General features: G+C 47.6%; 1 protein-coding gene across 1 annotated transcript in view; it reads right to left on the minus strand.

The window, feature by feature from the left end:
- VPS8 (VPS8 subunit of CORVET complex) overlaps positions 1-22,107 on the minus strand; it is a 1,789,524-nt gene that overhangs the window by 691,068 nt on the left and 1,076,349 nt on the right. Inside the window, exon 31 of the mRNA XM_085648738.1 lies at positions 20,334-20,418. Coding sequence (XP_085504864.1) covers positions 20,334-20,418 — 85 coding nt within the window. The remainder of the gene's footprint in view (positions 1-20,333; positions 20,419-22,107) is intronic.

Genomic DNA, 22,107 nt, shown 5'->3' on the forward strand with positions numbered 1-22,107 from the left:
TGACGGCCACAGTAGGGACGAGGTGTAGGGCCTCGGCCGTACTATGCAACACCACAGCATAACTAGCGCCCTCCTCTGTAGCCACAGTAGGAAGAGACAGCATGCCAAAGTCTAGTGAGGTATGCAGACCACTGGCTTCCCCAACTCCTCTGCCCAGTCCTGTTCATACTCCCAATCAGCTGCGAGAGGGTCCTCAGACCCCTCCCAGTCCTCCCCTTCCTCCTCAGGCTGTTCCACGAGCCTAAAATAAGGAGCAGGGACATGGGGATAGAAATCCCCGAGCAACGTCAAGAACGGTATCGATCGACCCCGGCCTGACGCCGCATCCCCTTCTGGGCTGAAACAGGGGTCGACGTCGTCCCGAGGAGCGGGCGACGTCGGAAGTGGTGCCAGTGGGGATCGACATCGGTGGAGGTGTTATGAGGTCAACTGGCATCGACCGGGATCCAGGCCTGGATCCATGGAGGTCCTGCGCCGCTGGGGCCAGTGCCGGCAGCGGCGCTGGGGCTGGAGCAGCTGGCAATGAAATGCGAGGACCCCCAATCGGGACCGCGGGGCCTGAAGGCACACTAGCGGGAAGCGACGGCCCAAAGAGGTGAGCCATGGCCAACAGGAACTCCTGTATCTGGGCCGGAGTCGCCAACGGACCAGGAAAGACTGGGTAGGCCGGCGGCAACAGCACAGGCTCCGCCAGAGCCACGGGGGAGGCACCACCCTCTCCCTCAGCCACGTCGCGCGACCGGCGAGGGGAAGTCAGAGAACAATGACATTTCTTCGCCTTACCTGACCCAGAGTGCGAAGACTTGGATCCCGAAGATCGACGATGATGACTCCACGCATGGTCCCTCAACCTCCCACGGGACCGGGACCTCAAACGGCGCAGAGCCGACTGCCGGGCCTCCAGCAGCTTTCGGGACCTCTCCCGCAAAGACTTTGGCGCAATGGCCCGGCAGTCAGTCGTGGTCGCTCCCCAGGCAGAAAAGACACACTCGGTGCGGATCCGTCACCAACATCATGCAGTGACAGTCCTCGCAGGACTTAAAACCGGGAATCCTAACTGCACCAGGAGTCGAAGACTCGATGAAAAAAATAGAGATAAAAGGCCTAAAAAAGTCAGTAAAAAAATGACTGTGGGTACCTGCCCTTCCGGCATCAGCGCTTGCTGGCACAGAAAAAGAAAGAACTGACGTCAGCACGAGTGGGCGGCGTCTAAGTAGCGGCCGCGATGTCATCTCGGCGACCACGACGCCAACAACGGACGCGGAGCCGCACGACGCCGCCTACCGACGTGCAGAGGTACTGCTGACAAAAACCTTCCGGATCCAGTCTGACGCCTAGGGGTAATTCCAAGGTAAGGAATCTATCACTATGTGTTTCTTTCAGATAATTTAACTAGAGGTGCATGCAATACCTTAGGGTCGTTTTAAGTGAAAAGTTCAATGCAGACACTTTCTGCAAAATTTTCTGATTACTAATTGCGGAGTAGCAAAGGGAAGACAAATAACTTGTACACTGTTTTCATTTAAATTATGCCTTTTCCCTAATAATTTTTCATTTGTTAATAATATGAATTCAACTTTCAGGTGCACTACACATTCATCTTTTTGCACAAACTAATGTAGCAAAAATATTTTAAAGACTTAAAGCCCTCTTTCCCATGCTACCTCACAGGTTCATTGAAGCAGATGTATTCTTGCAATATCTCCCTTTTCATAAGAGAATTAAAATAAATTCAAATCAAGTGAACAGCATGGAGCATTACTTCAGAGGTACTAGTAACGTATGCTCTTATTAAGAATCTCAATTTCAAAAGGATTCTGATTCTAACAGGCAGTGGAGATCATCTTCTTTCGGTCACATTGTAAAGTTTCCAGTTACCAGCTCATGATGATGACTGCAACCCTTCCTATTCCCAATATGTTGTTTAAATGCCATCCATACATGGCGCATGTATGCATAGGTAGTGCCAAAGCCCTTGACTTGGACAGAGTTGCATTTGTAATTATGCTTCCAGTTTGACATCTTAGTTACTTTGTCTAAGGGGTTGGTGACCCTGTGTTGACTGCTGTAGTAGCCTTTAAGGACAGTTGTGCCCTTGACCCATAACTAAATCACTTGTGGTATTTTTGTGAAGGCATTAAAGGGAGTAAGTGCTGGGGCAGGATTGTTCCCTGCATAGTGTACAGCTGTTTTCCTCTGTGTTAAAGTACCAGACTGTATGTATCTAGTATCCTAGGTCTGTCCCTTGACAAGAGTAAGATCCTGACCTTGTCCTCTGACCTGGAGGAGAGCACCAAGCATGCTCTCATTGGCAGGTGGTGGACTACTGTCGCTATCATGGGTTTAGCACATAGAGCTGAGGTGGCAGCTTATCATGTTTTGTAAATCCATAGCTGTCACCAGACATTTTTATCTGCATCATTGGCATGAAGGCCTAGTGGCCCACTAGTGTAAAGTTCAGCTTCTCTGCACTTACTCAATTCTTAGCACTAACATCCTGAAAGAATGTTGCATGTGTTTATGTGTGTAGCTTGGGAAGTACATGAATGGTGTCTGTAAGGAAGGCTAGATTAATGGAAGCCTATCTGATCCATTCTAGATGTCCTGGCCTGGTCTTTGCACAAGATGGAGGCGAGTTATTCTCCCTGACAGTGGAGTTGTATTCCTCACATTCTGGAAGCTGGAGGAAGAGGGCATAGACATTGAAATGAGGGGAGTGTAAACAGGGCTCCTTCAGAAATTTGATGAGGTCTGTTGGTTAGCAAGGAACTTCTGATTTGTCTTCCTGAACACTGCCATTTGATAGACAGTAGAAGAGAGGAATAATACTGAAGACTCTGTTGTGCAAGGTAGGGAAATCCTTGGTTGAGGCCTACCCTTTTGTCTTTCCCTGACTAACCCTTCACTTTGGCTGATAACAGCCAAGTGCAGAAACCTCCACCTCTTTGAGCCTCTGTTGTGGATACTCTAAGTTGGAAGCTACTCTGCTATGAGAAGCATCTCTTTAGACAAAGCCTGTGTCTGAAGAGTAGTCTGGAAAGAACACTTGAACGGAAAATCACCTCACACTGGTACTATTGTTGCAGACTGTGGATACACATACCCTGTTCGATTTTGACCTATAAAAGTGATACCACACTAATTCCAGGGAATGGAGTGCTCAACAGAGTATTCAGAGGAGTGCTGTGCAAATAAGGTTTGTGCCTTACTGACAACCAGTCTCTTAGAGGTGACGGGACATTGGCTGAGGCTAGATCTCATGATGGCAGAGAGCTTTGTACCTGTTCAGAAGTAGACGTCTGCTTGCCAGCTGAGAGAGGGAAGAAGCCTGCCAACACTGCAGGAGGAGTATCTGTCTAGGAAAAGCAAGGTGCAGGTATCTCTGAGGCCCCCAGAAGAGGGAGATAAGAGGATCAATCTACTGGTCAGTAGTGTCACTGGCCCAGTCGTCTCTTCATGCTAGTTCTGGTGGGAACCGCACACCTGCAACTTGAAATTGTAGCGGCCTGTTCGGCCATGTGATTGCATGTCTGATTCGGCGTGTGTGCAGCTGTACCTGCCAGCTGAAGATTCAGCCTGTGCACGGCAGTGCCTGCTCAAATTATGATCGGCCTCAGCATATTACCTGCTACCACAACCTTGTGATAAGCCTGCGCATCACCCAGTGTTGCCCATTATAGTGATCTGCTTGAGCACGGATGTGACTGGCAAAATAACAAGCCCATGGTGTTGCTTGTTGTATCCCGCCCATGTAGGGCTACATCTACCGAAGTTGTGACCAGCCAGAAGAGGCTGCCTGGTGTAGTTCAGCCCGATCGGGGCCACAGCAAGGACCCGCCGGCCGAGGCGTGGCCCGTCCTCAAGACCATGACTTCAGAGACCCTCACCACTGGCCGATGCAGGACCTTGTCAAGCCAGAACAGCTATCTCTGCTTATGTCGGGCACACTATTAAGTGCAGGCACAATTGTGAGAAGTTGGCCTGATATATGATGTCACTAGTTCTAGTGTACACCTTGTATCAGTCCAAACAACCCTTATGGTGATTGGTTGTAAAGTCAACCTTATAGACCAGCTATCCTAGTGGTAGCATGGACAAGAGCAGTCTCAGGCTAAACTCTGTATGGCATGTGAAGCCAGCTGTTATACCATTTGCAACCCCTTGAATACCAAATGAAAGGACACCACAAAAGATATATTATAAAAATAGAATGTATTTATTCTAGTCAAAATACCCTCAGCACTCTTTATGAGATTCGAGGTAAGTACAACACAGTCTTATTTAAGCATACATAAGTCACACAGGTAAGTAATACAGTTAGGCCCTAGGGGCCACGCAAACCATATACTAAGTAAGTGGTATAAGAACCACTGTCACAAACACAGGTTAGGTCTAGGCCTAGGGAATCGCTGGGGCTACACTATCCTATCAGTTGCTAGGCAGTGGGAGGCCCACGGGATTCAGGTGCAGAGTGGAAACACTCACGCGTAATGCGTTAAAGTCGATAGAAATAGTAATATTTAGAAATTAAGAGTTTTAGGACACTTCGGAGGGAACTAGGAGTTAGAGACTTGGAAACTAGACACTAGGATAGTCAATACCCTTGTGAGCACCGGAGTACTCAAGTTACCTAGCCCACGGGCTGCGGGTGCATAGGTGTGAACTTGCGTCGGGTTTCGTCGTCGACTCCTATGGATGCCTGAAGAAAAGATGCTGACAGGCAGTCAGTGAAGAGTGTCCGGTGGATTCCAAGGATGGAATCAAGAAGGAGGATACCTGCAAGCAGAGGGGACAGAGTCTAGGTCACCAGCCAGGAGCCGGGAAGGAACCAGGCGATGTCGTGAAGATGCAGGTGAAGAGGTGAAGCTTGTCGCAGCAGCCACGGGTACCAGGAGGCGTCGAGGACGACCAGAACCAGGATGAGAGCTGTCCCACGAGGGCTCTTGCTGTCGGCGGCGTCGATGTCGAGTTGGGACACAACAAGCCTTGGCAAGCGCAACCCACGCAGAATGAAGGATTCGCTTCTGTTGCAGACCAGGAAGGCCTGAGGTGCTTCTCTTTCACAGGGAAGCAAGGGCCAGTCTGGAGGAGCCAAACCAGCGGTGGAAAGTCAAGGGTTCGTCGTCACAGAGGTTACTAGCCAACGGGCAAGCAACCGGACAGACGCGTCGAGCAGGAAAATGCAGAAGGGCCCCACGCAGAACTCATGGAGTGTGGAGGGCTGATCTTCGGTGCAGATGGTGCTCGGGGTTGGGGCTTCTCAATCGCCAGAGCACAACTCCGAGGATGCTTCAGAAGCTGCGCTGGAAGCAAGTAGCCAATTTTCCCAGGTAGCCGGTCCCACGTGTCTCGTCGCCTCCACGGATCTCAGCTTTGCTGTGGATGTGGATCAGGGTCGGAGAAGTCTGGAAGTCAAGGCGCTGGTCGGGCTCTGCAGTCGGTTCCTCGTAGAACTTTGGGCAAAGCAAACGGCAGGTCGCTTGATGGTGCCTGTTTGCACAGGGTGGCCACTCCTTGGCCACAAGGGGGATTCTTCAGTCTTCTTCCGTAGTTGAATGTCGAAGGTCCAGAGTTTCTGTTCAAGTTTCAGTTATCAGGATAATCCAAAGTCCTAGGGACTCAGCTCCCACTCTCATACTAATCTGGGGGGCTGGGTTACCTCCTATGGGTGGGACCAGGGAGGGGGGTGGTTACACCCCCTTCCCTTTGTCCAGTTTTGCGCCAGGACTGGGGCTGGAGTGCCCCAGCACCGGTTTGAACTGGAGTATTCATGGGACACCTTGTGTGCCCCAGGCAGTGTCTCGTTTCATTCATCCCTCCCTGCCCCAATACACTAAGGCCTGTCTAGGGTGGTGCTAGCACCTCCCAAGGCAGGAAACCTATTGTCCAAGCCTCCCTCTCTGGCAGGACTCCCAGCAGCAGGAGGTCAGACTTGTGTCTGTGGCAGCAGCATCCATTTTGTGATGCTGGGGCTCTGGTTAACTTTAACCGGGTAGTAGGTCTTCAACATGTCTTCTCCCTCTAGAAGGGAGGAATACTATCCTCATCGCCAGAAATGGTGTGGGGGTAGTATTCCAAAGTGTTAGACACCTTACACGACATGTTTTGATAAAGCCAAACCATAGTTACCATAACCGCGAGGATTATAAGGCACTTTAAGAGTATATGGTAGGCGATATCATAGAACAGCTATAAGGACATGGTTCCGAAAGCTGCAGACAGGCTCAGCTCATGCTAGAGCACCATCTCGCATGTTACCAAGCACTCTGCCTTCAGGATTGTTAAGGCCTGCCATAGGAGTGACTGATAAGTTACCCATATGTCTATATATTAGGTAGGTATAGGAATACTACACCTAAGCAAGGGGTGATTACACGACCTTGCCCCAGCTGAGTGATCAGCCAGTTGTGTCATAATGGAGGGCCAGCCAGCGGTGGCATAATACATGCTGCAGCCCCTGGTAGGCCTAGGGTACACCTATGCCCTGGGTACCTAAGGTACCCTGTACAGGGCCCTAGAAGGTGATCCTTACCAATTGGGTTATGTACCTAAAGTACATAGTGTGAATTTAGAGAGAGAACAGCTGGGCTGTGGGTCTGATTAGCAGGCCCACAGCCACATCTAAGTCGAAAACCAGTGAAGCAAAAGCAAAAAGTGGGGGTGAACATAGAAAGCAGACCCTACTCTCCTACAACAATAGGCAAAGCAGGCAACCCAGGAGAGCTGCTAGCTGGTATGTACCCTCTCCCATGAGAGGTTGTGAGCGTGTTGAGAGGTAGATGGAGGAGCAAATCTAAAAGGACTATTCCACTGATGAGAAGTAGAACTAAACTGTGCCTGCGAGAATGGAGTAAACCTATTTGGGGGAGACAGAAATTGCACCCAAGCTTTAATCATGTTACTACTTCATAACCCATAGCAATCTAGAATACTGCTCAGTGAGAGGTAGGGAGTGAGTGGGAAGAGGTGCAGCACTGCCTGAATAGTGCTCAGAGACACTAAATTGAATCCTTTTGATTAGTGTGTAGTATTAACTTTTAGTGAATATTCTATAAAGTTTAGCACTGGGCTTAACGCTCTTACTGACTCGTATGATTGTTAAGTTGTGAGCTTGAGCACCCCACAAAACCTCCCTGAGAAGCATGAAAGTGCTCACCATCACTACCACTGACAAGTCAAGGGCGAAAGTGATTGAACTCAGCCCAATTTACAGAGCCATAGCAGGACGGACCCCGGGATTTTAGATACAAATGACCTTAAGCCCCTCGGTTGAGGCACAGAAGCCCCTGCTTGCCCCATTGCCCATCAAATTGGGTTTGACAGCAAGCCTTACTAACGGCTACATTTACATTGGCACAGACCGAGGCTCCAATCTGGCAGGGCTGGTAACATCATTGTTGTTGCACCTGTCTGAGCAAGTGTCTCCCCTCACTGCTTCTCCATGTCCCTCATCTGCCCACAGCCAGATTCTTTCTGGTTCCATTTCTAGACAGAAAGAGCCTGTGGCTTGCTTAGGGGACATATTTGGGGTAATGCAATTATCACTGCTAAACAAGCAGAAAATATATGCAAAATATTGACAGAATGACAAATACAGGTGCTAGCTTAGACAGAAACTTGCTTTGCCCAAGAGTGGGTTTTCCATTATGGGCTGGGAGGAGATAGCTGGCTTACGTAAATATCCCATTGCACAATGTTGGGACACAATATTGGCAGAAATACATCATGCAGACCAAGAGTCAGAGGGAATACCTCACAAAATGGTGATGAGGTCAGACAAGATACACACACTTAAACAGAATACAATCTAGGTTCCATATGCACTAATAAGGCATGACCATGAACAGTAGACTTGCATATGGATAACCCAGGGGCACAAAAAATACAAATTTTAATATAGGCTGGCTTGTGATGGTAGGGCGCCGCAGCTGGGGTTGGGCACAGTCTCATGACACAGTCTTTACAATGGACTGGAGTGATTTATGTGTGTTAGTTCGTTGCAACAAGTTCATTTTCACGTTAATAATGGATTGTTCCAATCTCTGTTATGTTGGCAACACAGGCCCAGAGAAAACTGCAGATTGATGCAGGGATTTTGCACATGCACAGAATTATGCGCAGGATTATGGGACCTCGGTGTATAGGGACTGTGCCTTCCTACCGCCTTACTAACCATAAGCCCAGGACCGACTAGCTCTAGTGTCTCACTCACCCTCCTACTCACTCACGGAGAAGCAAATGATTAGGCACCTCAGAACAAAACACTCACGTATCTCTCAGGAATCGTGGTAACAAGACATACCTTTTCGCTCACAATCTCGTACCTGTCCACAATAAGATCGGACTGAGACACGAATATAGTTTAAAATGTTTATTTTAACTAATGTGCTCTAACATGCAGTATACGTGCCACCACAAGCAGAAAAATGTATCGTTAGCATTGCAGCTAGGCCATATATCATAAAGGGAGATGTCATTTTATAAAGACTATGGAGAAAGGACTATAGTGCCTAACCTCCCTCCCCTTAACTAGAAGGAGTATTATTATATAATAGAAGATCTCTGAGCTTGGTCAGCAGACCCCAGATGGTATTTCTACATTGTAGGTGCGTGTTGCTCTTCTCTCTGGAAAGGTACCTCTCCAAGTGTGTGTCACCTAAACATGTATCCCGGAATATCAAAGCACGAGCTTCCAGCAGCAGCTGCGCTAGTGTGTTTTGTCTGGGTGCTAGGCCTGACCATAACAGAATAACAAGGGGCATTTGTTTATCGAACTTGCTCACAATGCTCAGACTAAACTCCAGGAACAAGCAGAGAACGAACACAGCAAACAGTTCTCATGTGAAAGGCAGAAACAGAGTCTTGCAAAAATAAAGCTTTGTAGTAACATGCGCAAAAGCTGCATTATGGCTGCATGGCTCATTCTAGCTTAGTAATGTTGACAATGTACCCATTAGCCACGTGACATGATGACCTGTTGTCAAATATGTTTGTCATGATATAATGATGCTTAGGACTATGTGAAACCTTCTGAATTTTCTGTTAAGCACAATCTTATATTGCAATCGACATTGATTCACCAGGAACTGCAGAATTTACTTAGTATGCCTAATGCACCTAAACTGTTATGCAGCTTCAATGCAAGGTGATGACTGCCAGTTGAAGCTCGCCGTATATCCTGTAAAATATAACTTGTGGACATTGAATCTATAATACTAAAAATGCAAATAAAGAAATTAAAAATAAATAAATAAATGAAGTGACCACTACAATGCATGACTCCAAATCCCTGTCAATTTTGTCTGTGCTCCTATAGCAGATCAATTATGTTGCACTGGAACCTCTTTCGTATTAATGGTCTATGATCATCCTTCAGAACAAGGAGGCAGACCGGATCAGTGATTATCCACCAAAAAGCATACGGCTTGCTACTGAAGAAAAGGAATTTTTTCTTCTGATACTCTACCTGCAGATTCCACCTCTGTTCAACAGATTCCAAAGTAGTACCTCTTGCCAGGTTTTGGGTCTGAAAGAGTGGTCAGAGGGCGAAATCCTGGTGCCCAAAACATACTAAATGGCTATTCATTCTCACCTCTGAATATAAGAAATAATACTTAGTGACGTGTGAAGAGAAGTCCATGTTGCCACACAAGTGTGGGCCATGGGAACAACCCTAGCAATCTCAGTACGGATTTCCCCAAATTGTTCCTTTTTGGCAACAGCAAGAACATTTTTAAACACAAAATGATCCCAGCGAGACATCTTCTGGACTGCCTTGCTCTTTTTGCTATCAGCACACCCCACAAAGAGCTGATCACCATGTGAATGTAATAACTTACCGCTCTATGGGGGTCAGGCAGATGTAAGCTCTACTACATCTTGGTGAGGGGGAGTATTAAAGGCAGGAAGAGTAATGAATTGCCACAAGCCTAAAGGAGACACCTGGAAGTAAAGACACTTTTCAAGGTAGAAGCAAATGAAAGTGGTCGAACACTGAATGTTTGCAACTCACTGATGCCCCTCTATGAGGAAATGCCACAAGAAAAACAGACTTGAAAGCAATTAAACATAATGAGCAACCATGATGGGGCTAAAAGGGACCATCCATCGAAAAGATCTGAAAAGGGAAAACAATATTATAATCCCATTGAGGCATTACACAAGGTGTCAGAGAAACGTGTGTCCGTCCCATCAAAAACCTCATCAGGATCAGTGATTTAACATGAGTAACAGCTGATTTGGAAAGCTGACAAGAGAGCAGGTATCCTTTGACAGTGTCAACTGCACAACCTAGCTGGGCTAGCAACTGAGCAAAAGAAAGTAATTCTACAGGCATGCGTTCAAAGAGTCAATTTTCTGCTCCGCACACTACGTGATAAATATGTTCCACCTTCCAGAGTAGATGGATTTTGTGGAAGGGTGACACGAGGACAATATAATGTCAAACATCTGGTCACCAGAAAGGAGTTTAAGTGTCGCCACTCAATCACAAGAAATGAAGTTGGAGGCTTGGGGTACAGCAAGGAAGTCGCCTAGGAGAAAGACGAAAAAAGGGACACAGGAAGAGTCGCAGGATGTCTTCATACCACATTCTTCTTGGCTAGCGCGGAGCGACGAGAATGGCTTGGTCCCAGGCCTGGTGATTTTTTCTTAGCATTCAAGGAATCAACGGTATGAGAGGAAATATGCAATGAAGTGGAAAAATTCACTTCAACTGAACTGCATCTCCAAGTTCACTATACTGGATACAGGATGGCACAGAATTTGGGAACTGAGTGTTGCTGCAAATTGCAAAGAAGTCCACTTGGGAGATGCCCCACAGGGCAATGATAGTCTGAGCCACCTCCGGGTGAAGACACCACTCATGGATAGCAAGATAACACCAACTGAGGCTGTCAGCTCTGGAGTTCAGTAAATCACCCACATGATTGGAAACTATTATCTGACAAACAACAAACAGGTTGTAGTGTCTGTCAAGATATGGAGAGACTGGCAGCAAAGGGAAAGGAGGAAGGCGTTGAGATCTAGATGCAAAGCCTGCATTCGAGCAGGATGATGTGAAATATCTGCTCTTCTAAAGACCAGAGGCCAGTGAGCTCCAGTTCCTCCAGATGAGCACTCCACTCAAGGGTGGAGGAGCCTGTTACTACCCTAGTCACTGCTGGACAAGGGTAAAACATCATCTATCGGCATTATCTGACAAATCTCCCAATTGTTGTAATCACTTCCAACAAAGGCACCACTGGTGAGCCCTCATGTGCCTGAGGCATACAGAAAACCAGCAGACCTAGCAGGCAAAGAACTGGCAGGATTGGAACGCAAAACCCCTCCCACAACAATAGAATCATATCCCAGATCATAGGAGGAGGCGGGAAGGCTCTCAATTATTTTGTGACCAGAACTAAAGAAATGAACAGGGGGTGCAGAGAGGACTTTAGGTAGGACTTGGCCACATTGACAGTAAAGCCCAAATTGAACAGCAGGAATACTGTGCCTGTAAGGTGAACCAACACCATCTGCTGTAGCGAGCTGAACTTGAGCAACTAGCCATCTATGTACAAGAACACAGATCCCCAGCCTTCTCAGATGTGCCGCAATTATCACCATGACCTTGGTGAAGACTCTAGGTGCTGAAGTTAGTCTGAAAGGGAGGGCTGCAAATTGGTAATGAGAGGACCACACAATGAAAGTAGCTTGTGAGGCTTCAAGAATGATATGTGGAAATATGCGCCCTTCAAATTTAAGGACACTATCCAGTCCTCTGCATCAAGCATCCGAACAAGCTAAGCCAGGGACAGCATTTTGAACTTTTTCTTGAACCAGTTCTAGATCCTGACATCTAGGAACAGACAATGAATCCGGTCTTGGGAATCAGGAAGAACCAGGATAATGTTCTGCTCTGGGGCAAACTCTAAAGCTTCCTTCTGCAGCAGGGCTGCCGCCTCCTGCTGCAGGATCTGAAGTTGATTCTCTGACTAAAGGGACTGAAGGGGAAGTACCTGTTGAGGAGCCTATTGGAAGGGTAGCGTACAACACCTTTCTACTGTAGGACCCACTGGTCTGAAAGGAGGAGACTCATCCCCTAACCAGCCACAAATGCTTCTTCAAGGGGAGGCTAAAACAGCTTTCTACATTTTGTGGGTAAGGATGAGGAGGAGAGCTGCTGGTTTTGACTGTCCTTTCATTTGCCACTGTATTGGCACAGAAGCTGGTTGTGAAGCTGGAATGGCTGGGAGGGATAATGCAGGGAGGGATAATGCTGGTGAAAGTGAAAGCCTTTTGAAAAGCCCCAAAACATCTAAAATTGTCAATAGTTCAGGTTCGGAAAAAGGAGACAGAGATTGCTCGCAACAGCCCTTCCTACTTTTTAACTTTCACAAGGGCTGTATAAGCCTTCTATCCAAAAAAAGCAAGCCCTTGTAAATGGCATCTCCATGAGACTCACCGGTACATCCCTTGTGAAAATGTTTTCTGTAGAAAGCACGCCTCCTCAGGGCAATGGATGACACTATGGCTCTGACTACGGAATCCACCACACTTAGACCTTCCCTGATGACTTAACAGGAAGCATGCTGGTGGTCTCTCACCCACCTCAGCAAAGTGGTTCTTAAGATGGACTGAGAAACATAGAGCTACCATGTTAGCCATCTCCTATAAGACATGTGTATTCTTGGAATGCAGATGGGTTGTGTTCATTGCCGTCAAATCTAAGTTGTTCCATGAGAAGAACTTTCCCAACAGCATCCATCTTCATGGACTGTCAGCTAGAGCTTTCAGAAATGCACCTGGATTCTGCACTGTGGAGGACAACACATGCACCACTAGACTTTCAAAGCAAAAGAAGGCAAGGTGCAGTGAAGTGGGCCTGCACCTTTGTGCAATGAGCTGGTTAAAAGCCAGGGCTGAGGTAGGCTTGTCCCCTGCAGCTTTCATGGACTCAAGCATGGCATCATTTAAGGGCAAACAAGGCTTTGATGCTGCGAAGGCAGGTTGCAGGATCTCAGTCAAAATATTGAAACTGGCTTCTATAGTGAGTAAAGATTGTTCTAAAACCTTTGTTGCCTCCCTTAGAACTGTGTGGAAAGCTGTTACACACAGAGAAGCAGGGCCTGTAGGGCATTCCCTCTCAACCTCTGGAAATGTGTACAGCCCATTGGCATTCTGCAGAGCCAGGAAATCTACTGCGATGGCAAGGACAGTAAATCCCCAGCCTCACTGCTGTTTTCCGTATAATGCATGTCTGAGACCAGGGTCTAAAGTGTGATCCGAATACCTGCTCCGTGGCCAGCCAATATTGTTGGCATGGAACTGGCTCAAGCAGTGGAAGTTCTGTGTCTGGCCTCTTCTCCAATATCTAGGCTTTCCTTCTGGATCTTTGGAGGATTGCTTTACTTGGGTATTCTTGGAAAGGGGAAAGTTACAAAGAAGGTGAAGACTTAGGTGTCAACACTGGAGGCACCTTGATAGGTATTGGCAGGAGCCCTAGAGCAGGCTTTGGAGACGACAATGGAAGAAGTGTCAATGGAGAAGTGGCAGCAGTCAGAGTGGATCCACTGACACCAGGTGCGTCCCTCGAGGGAGCATCCTGGAGTTGAATGTCGCTGAGGGCGGACCTACCGGCAGAAACACATAGACCCAAATGGACCCATGGGCCCCTAAGGCATGCCATAGGTGATCGAAGTCTACCTGATCAGCATCATCATGGCACTGAGGAAATGAGCCAGGTTGGATCCCTTCACAGGAAGAAAAAGTTACTTACCTTCGGTAACGATGCATCTATAAGAGACATAGGTTAGTTATAGATTCCTTACCCTAGAATTGTTTCTTAGTAGTACTCCTGCATGTCGGTGGGTGGTGTTGGTCGACTCCGCGTCCGTCATCGGCGTCATGGTCGCCGGGATGACATTGCGGTACCTACTTAGACGCACATTTAGGGTCCAGACGGTGGAGTCTTTTTCTTCCTCCTTTGAAGGGTGAGGAGGTGGGAAAAAGGTAGGCAAAGTGATTATTTGTCCTATGTGAAAAGGTGCAACCACTTTAAGAAGGAACTAGAGTCTTGTCCTAAGCACCACTTTGTCCAGATGCACAGAGAAGAAAGGGGGATTGGAAGATAAAGCCTGAAGCTCACTCACCCTGCGAGCAGAGGTGATGGCAACAAGGAAAGCAGTTTTCAGAGCGAGGAGCCTGAGAGGATAGTCGTGAAGAGGCTCGAAAAGAGCGCACATAAAGTAAGTTAAAACACGATTCAGGTCCTACTGGGGCATTATGAAAGGAGATGGAGGAAGGAGATGACTAAGGCCCTTAAAAAATCTGTTTGAAATAGTGAACTTGAATAAAGAGGTCTGATCTGGTAGCCGAAGGAAAGCAGAAATAGCTGCAAGATAGCCTTTAAGCGTGCCCAGAGCAGAGTCATGTTGGGCCAACAAAAAGTATGAACAAGAGAACCTCGGCAAGAGGGGCAGAGAGGGGATCCACAGCCTTTGCTGTGCACCAGGCCACAAACATGCTCCATCTACAGGCGTATAACGTTTTAGTGGAGGGGCGCCTGGCTGCCAAGATGAGATTACAGACTTCGGACGGATGGTCAAAAGCTGTCAACTGTTGCCGCTCAATCTCCACGCAAGGAGGTGGAGACTGGACAGGTTCCGTTGAAGGACCGACCCATGCAACAGAAGATCCTCCCGAAGGGGCAGTCTGATCGGAGAATCGATGACCATGCTCAGAGTACCAGACTCTTCATGCCCAGTCCGGAGCCACAAGAATGACTTGTGCCCAGTGGCGCTTGATTTTCTTCAGCACTCGGGGCAGAAGTGGTACAGGTGGAAAGACGAACAGGAGGCCGCAGTTCCACTCACAACGAAAAGTGTCGCCAAGCAAATGCCGCCTTGGAAACTCCAACACGCAAAACGGCTGACATTGCGAGTTCTCTTTGGTGGCGAACAGATCTAACCAAGGCTCTCCCCGCGGTTAAAAGAGATCTTGCACAACCTCCATGTGAAGACGCCATTCATGATCTACCAGGCACTGAAGGCGGAGTTTGTTTGCCCAGGCATTCAGAGAACCTGCCAGGTGTTGAACCACCAGGGTCATGCCCTGATGTTCCAGCCAAGTCCAGAGGCGAAGAGTCTCTTGACATAGGGTCCACTACCCCAACCCGCCTGGTTTCTAACAGTACCATATGGCAGTGGTGTTGTCTGTGAATACCTGCGCTACTTTCCCTTTGAGGGTGGGAAGGAAGGAAGGCTTTTAGTGCCAGGCAGATCGCCCAGAGCTCCTACAGGTTGATATGGAGTCCGGACTCCGCCGGAGACGAGACGCCTCTGATCTCCGCCTCTCCCAGGTGGCCGCCCCATCCCAGAAGTGAGCATTGATCACCACCATTAGGTCTGGTTGGGGAACGGAGAGGGATCTGTCTGTGACCGAAGCCAGGTTTGTTAACCACCACTGCAGTTGTTGTGCAGATGTCTCTGTGATCCGGACGCCGTCGGAAAGATTCCACTGATGCTGCGCCAACTGGAATTTCAGGTCCTACTGCAGAACCCGCATATGCCACCTGGCATGATCCACCAGCAGGAGGCCATGAGCCCCTGCAGCCTCAAGAGTCATTCTCACAGAAATCCAGGATAGAGGCTGAAGCATTGGTATCATATCCCGGATATGCTGCTCGGGGGCATAGGCCTGAAACTGCACTGTGCCCAGAACACCTCCGATGAAAGGGAGTGTCTGAGAGGGAGTCAGGTGTGACTTTGGCACATTGATAGTGAACCCCAGCGAGTGCAAGAGATCCGCCGTAGTCTGGAGGTGGGAGACGACAGTCTGGCGTGAGCACGCCTTCAGCAGCCAGTCGTCCAGTTAGGGAAAGACTGGAAACCCCTAATCTGCTCAGGTGAGCTGCGACCATCGCCATCACTCTTATGAACACCCGAGGGGCACTGGTAAGGCCAAAGGGGAGCATGGTGAACTGAAAATGCTTGTGGGCTACCATGAACCATAGCTAGTGTCTGTGGACTGGCAGGACGGGAATAAGAAAATAGGCATCCAGCAAGTCAAACGCCACCATCCAGTCCCCAGGATCGAGGGCGGACAGGACCTGAGTCAACGTGAGCATTTTGAACTTCTCCTTCCAGAGGAAGCGGTTGAGGGTCCTGAGGTGGACTGGCCCGCCCGCAGGCTCTCAGACCCACGAGGTCACAGGGTCCCACGTCCGTGGCCACGCAGAGGCTGGGCAGCTTGCGTAAACCGGTGGTTAGACTGGGCCGGCCACCTCTTCCATAGCCACGAAAGAGGAGAAAAGCAGACTGGAGGGGACGGGAAGCCACATCTAATCTCAAAGATCTGGCCCATAGCCAGAGAATCTTCGAAGCGATCCTGCGCTGAGTCTGCTCTGTCGCCAAAAAGACGACGCCAAACAAAGTTGACTGGACATCCCCCAAAAGCCAGATGTCTTCAACCAGGCATAGTGTCTAAGGGCTACCAACGTGGCATTCGTTCTGCCTAGTGAGTCTGTGGTATACAGTCCATATCTAATCATGAATTTGGCTGCGTCCCTCCCATCTGCCACTGCCTGGGAGAAAACTGCCTGGGCCTCCTCTGGGCACTGAAGCAGCACCTGCGCATCCGTATCCGTATCCCAGATGGTGTGGGAGTATCAGCCCAAGATGCACACGGTATTTACAGACTGCAATGCCAAGCTGGAGGAAGAGAACAGGCGCTTCCCAAGATGATCCAGCTTCTTGGATTCCCTATCTGGGGGAGCAGAAGGGAATGCACCATTTGAAGAAGATGCTTGGACTACCAAGCTCTCGGGGGAAGGGTGTTGGGTGAGGAAAACTGGGTCGCCCAGGGCCGGTCGATGGCAACGGGCTATTGTGCGTTCCACAGGAGCCCCAGAGCTGGGTTTGGACCAGGTGCCCAGAAAGACGTCGGTGAGGGCTTCATTGAAGGGCACAAGAGGTTCAGAGGAGGTTGTCAAAGCTGAAGCACCTCTGTTAGGAGGTTAGTTCTGACTGGCACTGAAGGTAGAATCAGGCCCAAGGCCTCGCCGCCCTTTCCATCACTACAGCGTAGGACGCTCCCTCCTCCGTAGCCACGGTAGGGGGAGAAAGCATGCCAAAGTCTGGAGAAGTGTCCAGACCACTGGCGTCACCCAGGTCCTTTCTCAGTCCGGCTCTTCTAGCTGGTCTGCTTAAGGGTCCAGCAACCCCTCCCAGTCCTTATCACCACCTTCTGGGCAGAAGGAAACACCAGGGATGAACAGGGGAACAAAAGCACCCTCCAGCGTCGAATCGGACATCGGTCTGGCTCTGGGTTCTATCTTGGGGGTGAGGATGGGGACGGCGTAGGCCACGGGCACGGCCAATGCAAGGGGCGTCGTCGTGAGGATTGGCACTGGGGAATGTCAAGTAAGATCAGCACACAGTCGGGCTGCCCAAAAATGAGGTGGAGGGCCTCGTAAAATATTCGAAGTTGGACAGGGGATGCTTCCGGCTCCCGGAAATAGGGGGAGGTGCTGAGTCATCCCTGAAGTAGGCGCCGGAGAAGGAGCTTTCGAACAATGACACTCTGTGTCCTGCGTTGCGTCAGTGGACCGACGGGGTGAAGGCGAAGAGCGCCGGTGCTTCTTCGCCTTCTTCTTCTTAGATGTTCCTTCACCACTCTGTTAGCCCAACACTGCAGGAGCGAAGTGTATCCAATCCGCTACCCACACTGCAACTGCTGCCATCCATAATTATATATATCTGGGTGACAGCTAACAAAGGCGCTAGGAGAGGTTGGGGGAAAACAGGGAAAAGAAAAATCAAATCAGACGATGATACCCTCTGTCTCTCTGCACGACCATCGATGTGATGTAAGGAAGATACAAGTGGCCTTGAGAAGAGAGAAAAAGAAGTAATGTAATTTAACAGGATGTTGTACACAAAAGCAAACATACATGATCAGGTGCACATGGATGCAGGTTTAACGTTATTCTTACCCCTTCCAGATGGTCGTGGAACCTTGAGAAAAAGTATATACTCAAGATAGAAATCTTCCTACTTGTTAGTCAAATCAGGAAGCGGTGAAGGATTTGTCCACAAAAAAGGAATGCGGAATTGAAAAACGTCCAATCTCCCTAAACCCCAAAAAGATAACACCTACTCTCAAACAATAATAAACATAGGGGGAAAAGGACAAGGTGAGCCAAAAAAAAAAACAGTAGGGAAGAGCAGGGCCCGACAACTGCTGGCTAGGACTTCTCCGGAATAATGCCTGAATTACCCCTAACGATGTGGACTGGTTAACTAAATCCAGGAAACACTGAGAGGAAGACTGGAACGCAGCCGCGTTGCTTCACCTGTACTTTCTCTAATACTAACAAAGCCTGATAAGGGATGAAAACAAACCCGAAAACAGGAAGGAAGGAGAGTATATCAGAAATGACCCAACAAGGGTCCCAAGGAGTCTTGTCCAAGTCCCAGGGCATGCATACGCTGCATGGCGAGGTTCCAAGAAGTCCAAAAAGCGTATCGAGGAGCAACAGCCAGCGAAGAACTTCCGGTGACCAGAACCAGAAGAGAAACCAAGCACAAACATCAAGCAGGCAAGGCCTTAAATACCCACAGCCGGCTAACTAGATTCACCCACAAGTGCACCCGATCAGGTATGTGGCTTACAGAGGGGGTAGTGGTAGTTCTTTGTTTAAGGTGGCCCCAAACTGCATTTCTTCCTAAAACCCAACAGTAAACTTACCCGAGGACCTCGAGGACTTGGAGAGTGATGAGGTGTGGTGGCTCCGTGAGCGGTCTCGAGACCTTCCTCTTGAACGAGACTGGGAATGGGAAAGACACAGAGCCGACCGCCAGGCCTTCAATAGCTTTCGGGACCGCTCCCGCAAAGACTTTGGATTCATGGAACGGCAGTCGGAGCAGGACTTCGGGTCGTAGTCACGCTCCAGACAACAGAGGCACACAAGGTGCAGATCTGTCACAGACGTCAGTTTTTGACAGGAGTCACAGGGCTTGAACCCGGTCCAGCGCTGGGACATCCCTCGCGCACCAGGAGTCAAAGAATCGAAAAAGCAGTTGACAAAACGTCGAAAAATGATTAGTCAAAAAGTGACTAAGGGGTAGCTCTCTCCGTATCTGCGCTAGGCTGGTGTGGAAAAAGAAAGAACTGAGGTCAACGCGCAGGGGTGGCATCTAAGTAGGCACCACTGCATCATCCCGGCAACCACGACCCCGACGACGGACGCGGAGTCGACCGACGCCACCCACCGACACGCAGGTTTACTGCTAAGAAAAATTCTCCGGATCCAGTCTGATGCCTGGGGGTATTTTTAAGGTAAGGAATCTATAACTAACTGTCTCTTTCAGATACTCTAGATATGCCGACATTGGCGCTGTGATTTGTAGAGGCGGCTGAACTTAGCTTACGAAAAGGTCCCGTGGTGAGTGCTATAGTGGGTAGGTCTGCCGGTGATGGCTCTTCTGATTGAGTAATGCCCTTCAGCTCCGGCTCCGATAAGAACTCAGCAGGGGTCAGAATGCATTGAAGTGACTAACTCTTGAATTTGAGTGGCATTGATGGAAGTCATTGTTGTGTTTTCTCTTCTTTTTATGTTTCCTCTTCTCTCTCAATGGTTTCAAAGGAGGAGAGAAACTTAGTTTGAAGAGAGACTAGAAACATAACTGGTGTTGATCCTGATGGCTCGTTGGGGCCATCAAATGTTGCGCTTGATTCTTGAATAGCTTTAGGGGTGCATTAAGCTTCCTCTCTTGCACAACTCCAAGTCGTGTTTCGAATCTGGACACCAGAGACAGACAATGTGAACGTCTGAAATAGATATCTGTCTATTGCAAGTGTGACATGGTTTAAAGCCCGACACCTTGGCAGTGACAGCCCTACTCACAGCACTGAAGACTGACATAATTCTGATGTTCCTGCTGGCACGAAGATGGAGACAGCATACCTCATTGGTGTCGGAAGGGCTATGAAAAGTTTCTGGATCCAGTTTGGTGCTTGAGGATATTCAACAGGTGAGGTACCTGTAGGTAAAAGTATTCATCAGAAGAACAGGCTAAACTGTACTGTTGGAAACCAAATTTTTGCAATATTTCAGAAGGGAAGTTATCAGCACGAAAAATGTTACATCTGAAAGTGAAGTTCTACACATTTCAGTTATTTTTTTGTTGGAAGTTGAGTGCTTAGTCAATTATAAGGTCGAAGTTGATTAACAACATTAAGATGTTTTACAGCATATCTAACAAACTCACTTTGAAACAAATTATTAACTAATGCAACAAAAAATAATCATGAACTACATTTTAAAAACAAACACATTTTATTTTTGTTACCTTTCTTACTGGGTCCTGTAAATAGCAATCAATAATTTTGTCGTACTGATGCTTCCTTTCATACATAAACTCACATATTTGGTGGCTGAAAAGTATAAGTTTTGCACATTAAAATGCAGGCAACACAAATCACCTCTGTAGTAGTCATATGTATGCATTTCATAGTCTCAGAAAAAGAGTTCATGCTGAGAGGAAAAGGAGATCATTTTATACAGGTATCAGACACCATGGGGTGCATTTTCCACATAGTGCACTTGATAAATTGTTAATAAAGGTTTCTCCTATCTAATTTACTTCCTGGGGTGTGGAAAATGTACCTTGGTGATACAAAATAATGGTTTCAAATCTTGGTGCATAAAGGAAAGCAACAATTGCAATTGCTAATCTGCAAGCTCCCAGTAAGATTCTTGAAGCAAAGTATCCAGCTCATCTACAGATTTACACATGGCGCTTGAAATCATTTCACAATCGATCTTAGAGGTTTTGTTGCTGCAGTCAATACTCAGTGATACACTGACAGGTGTGTTCAATTATTGTACTAGCACACAAGACAAGTCTGTTTTCAAATACATTAAGACATTATAAATAAATTAATGCGCACACTGTAAATTCAATCTGTTGACTATTTACGTACTGCTGACATGCATTTTCATTTTTAAATAACATGCTTTACATTCGCAATGAAATTCAAAACTCAGCACAAAAAAAAGGTTTCATGGGTAAACCATCTGGAAATTACATTCTGTTCCATTCAGTGTTTTGACCTTTGCCATTGAACCACACTTGCATTACTGCCCTACAAGCCAATGTAACCAGACAGAATGACGGTTTGAAAAGAGTTATAATGACGGCCTTATAGACAAAGAAGACATTGCAATAAGAAAGACCCTATTATTTATTTTGATTTCAAAAACTGATTTGGAGGATGCATCATTACCCAGGTGCAAAAGTATCCACACATATATCACCACCATACCTTCTCTCCTTCCAGTATCCAGAACTAGCACCTAGCCACCAAGACAGCAAAGGAGAAAAGTATAGAAAACAGAATGCCCACACCGTGAACATCCACTTTAGGTGCTTAGCGTATATAACCTCTCTACATTCAGATGAAATGTGGTCCAAAAAGGGGCACTAAACACAACAGTCGATTGTTCTCTTAAATTGTTTTACACCCGATTGGCGTATAATGCAATGAAACGTATTTATCTTTAGAATTTTTATCTCTCAGAAACACAAAGATCCTGGCCCAGAAATGGGTCACCTTTCTCAGGTATATGAGTTTGCAACTTATTTGGCCCATATCTTCTTTATGCAATTGCTTAACCACTGCGTGATATTTCTTATGCACATGGTACAAAACTAGCCTCAATCAGTTCACCTAGAATCTATCGAGCAACCTGGCTTTTTGTATGATATGCTCTGCCTCCCTCATATGATGACTGAGTGTGTGATCTTTTTCTACAAAGTAACCTGCACAGTTATCTAAAGAAAAAGTGCCCCTGAGTAAGATAATTCTTCAGTAAGAATAAAATAATGTCATCAGATTAAAGGGTGAATGACACTAAACAAGTCATGGCTTGTCATACAAACTGACCAAAGAAGATATCAAGGTGATGATCACAGATTATAGATAGAACAAGTTATTTACTTTTGATTATTCTCTTTCAGGTGATACTGTACCTAACCACAGATTCCTCCCCTTTAGAATATTCCATGCTGATAGACTGAATCTGGAAAGTTTCACAGCAGTGCTCCTGCGTGTTGCTAGTTG

This window comes from Triturus cristatus, chromosome 3_2 (assembly GCF_964204655.1).
Source record: "Triturus cristatus chromosome 3_2, aTriCri1.1, whole genome shotgun sequence".
NCBI classification, from domain to species: Eukaryota; Metazoa; Chordata; class Amphibia; order Caudata; family Salamandridae; genus Triturus; species Triturus cristatus.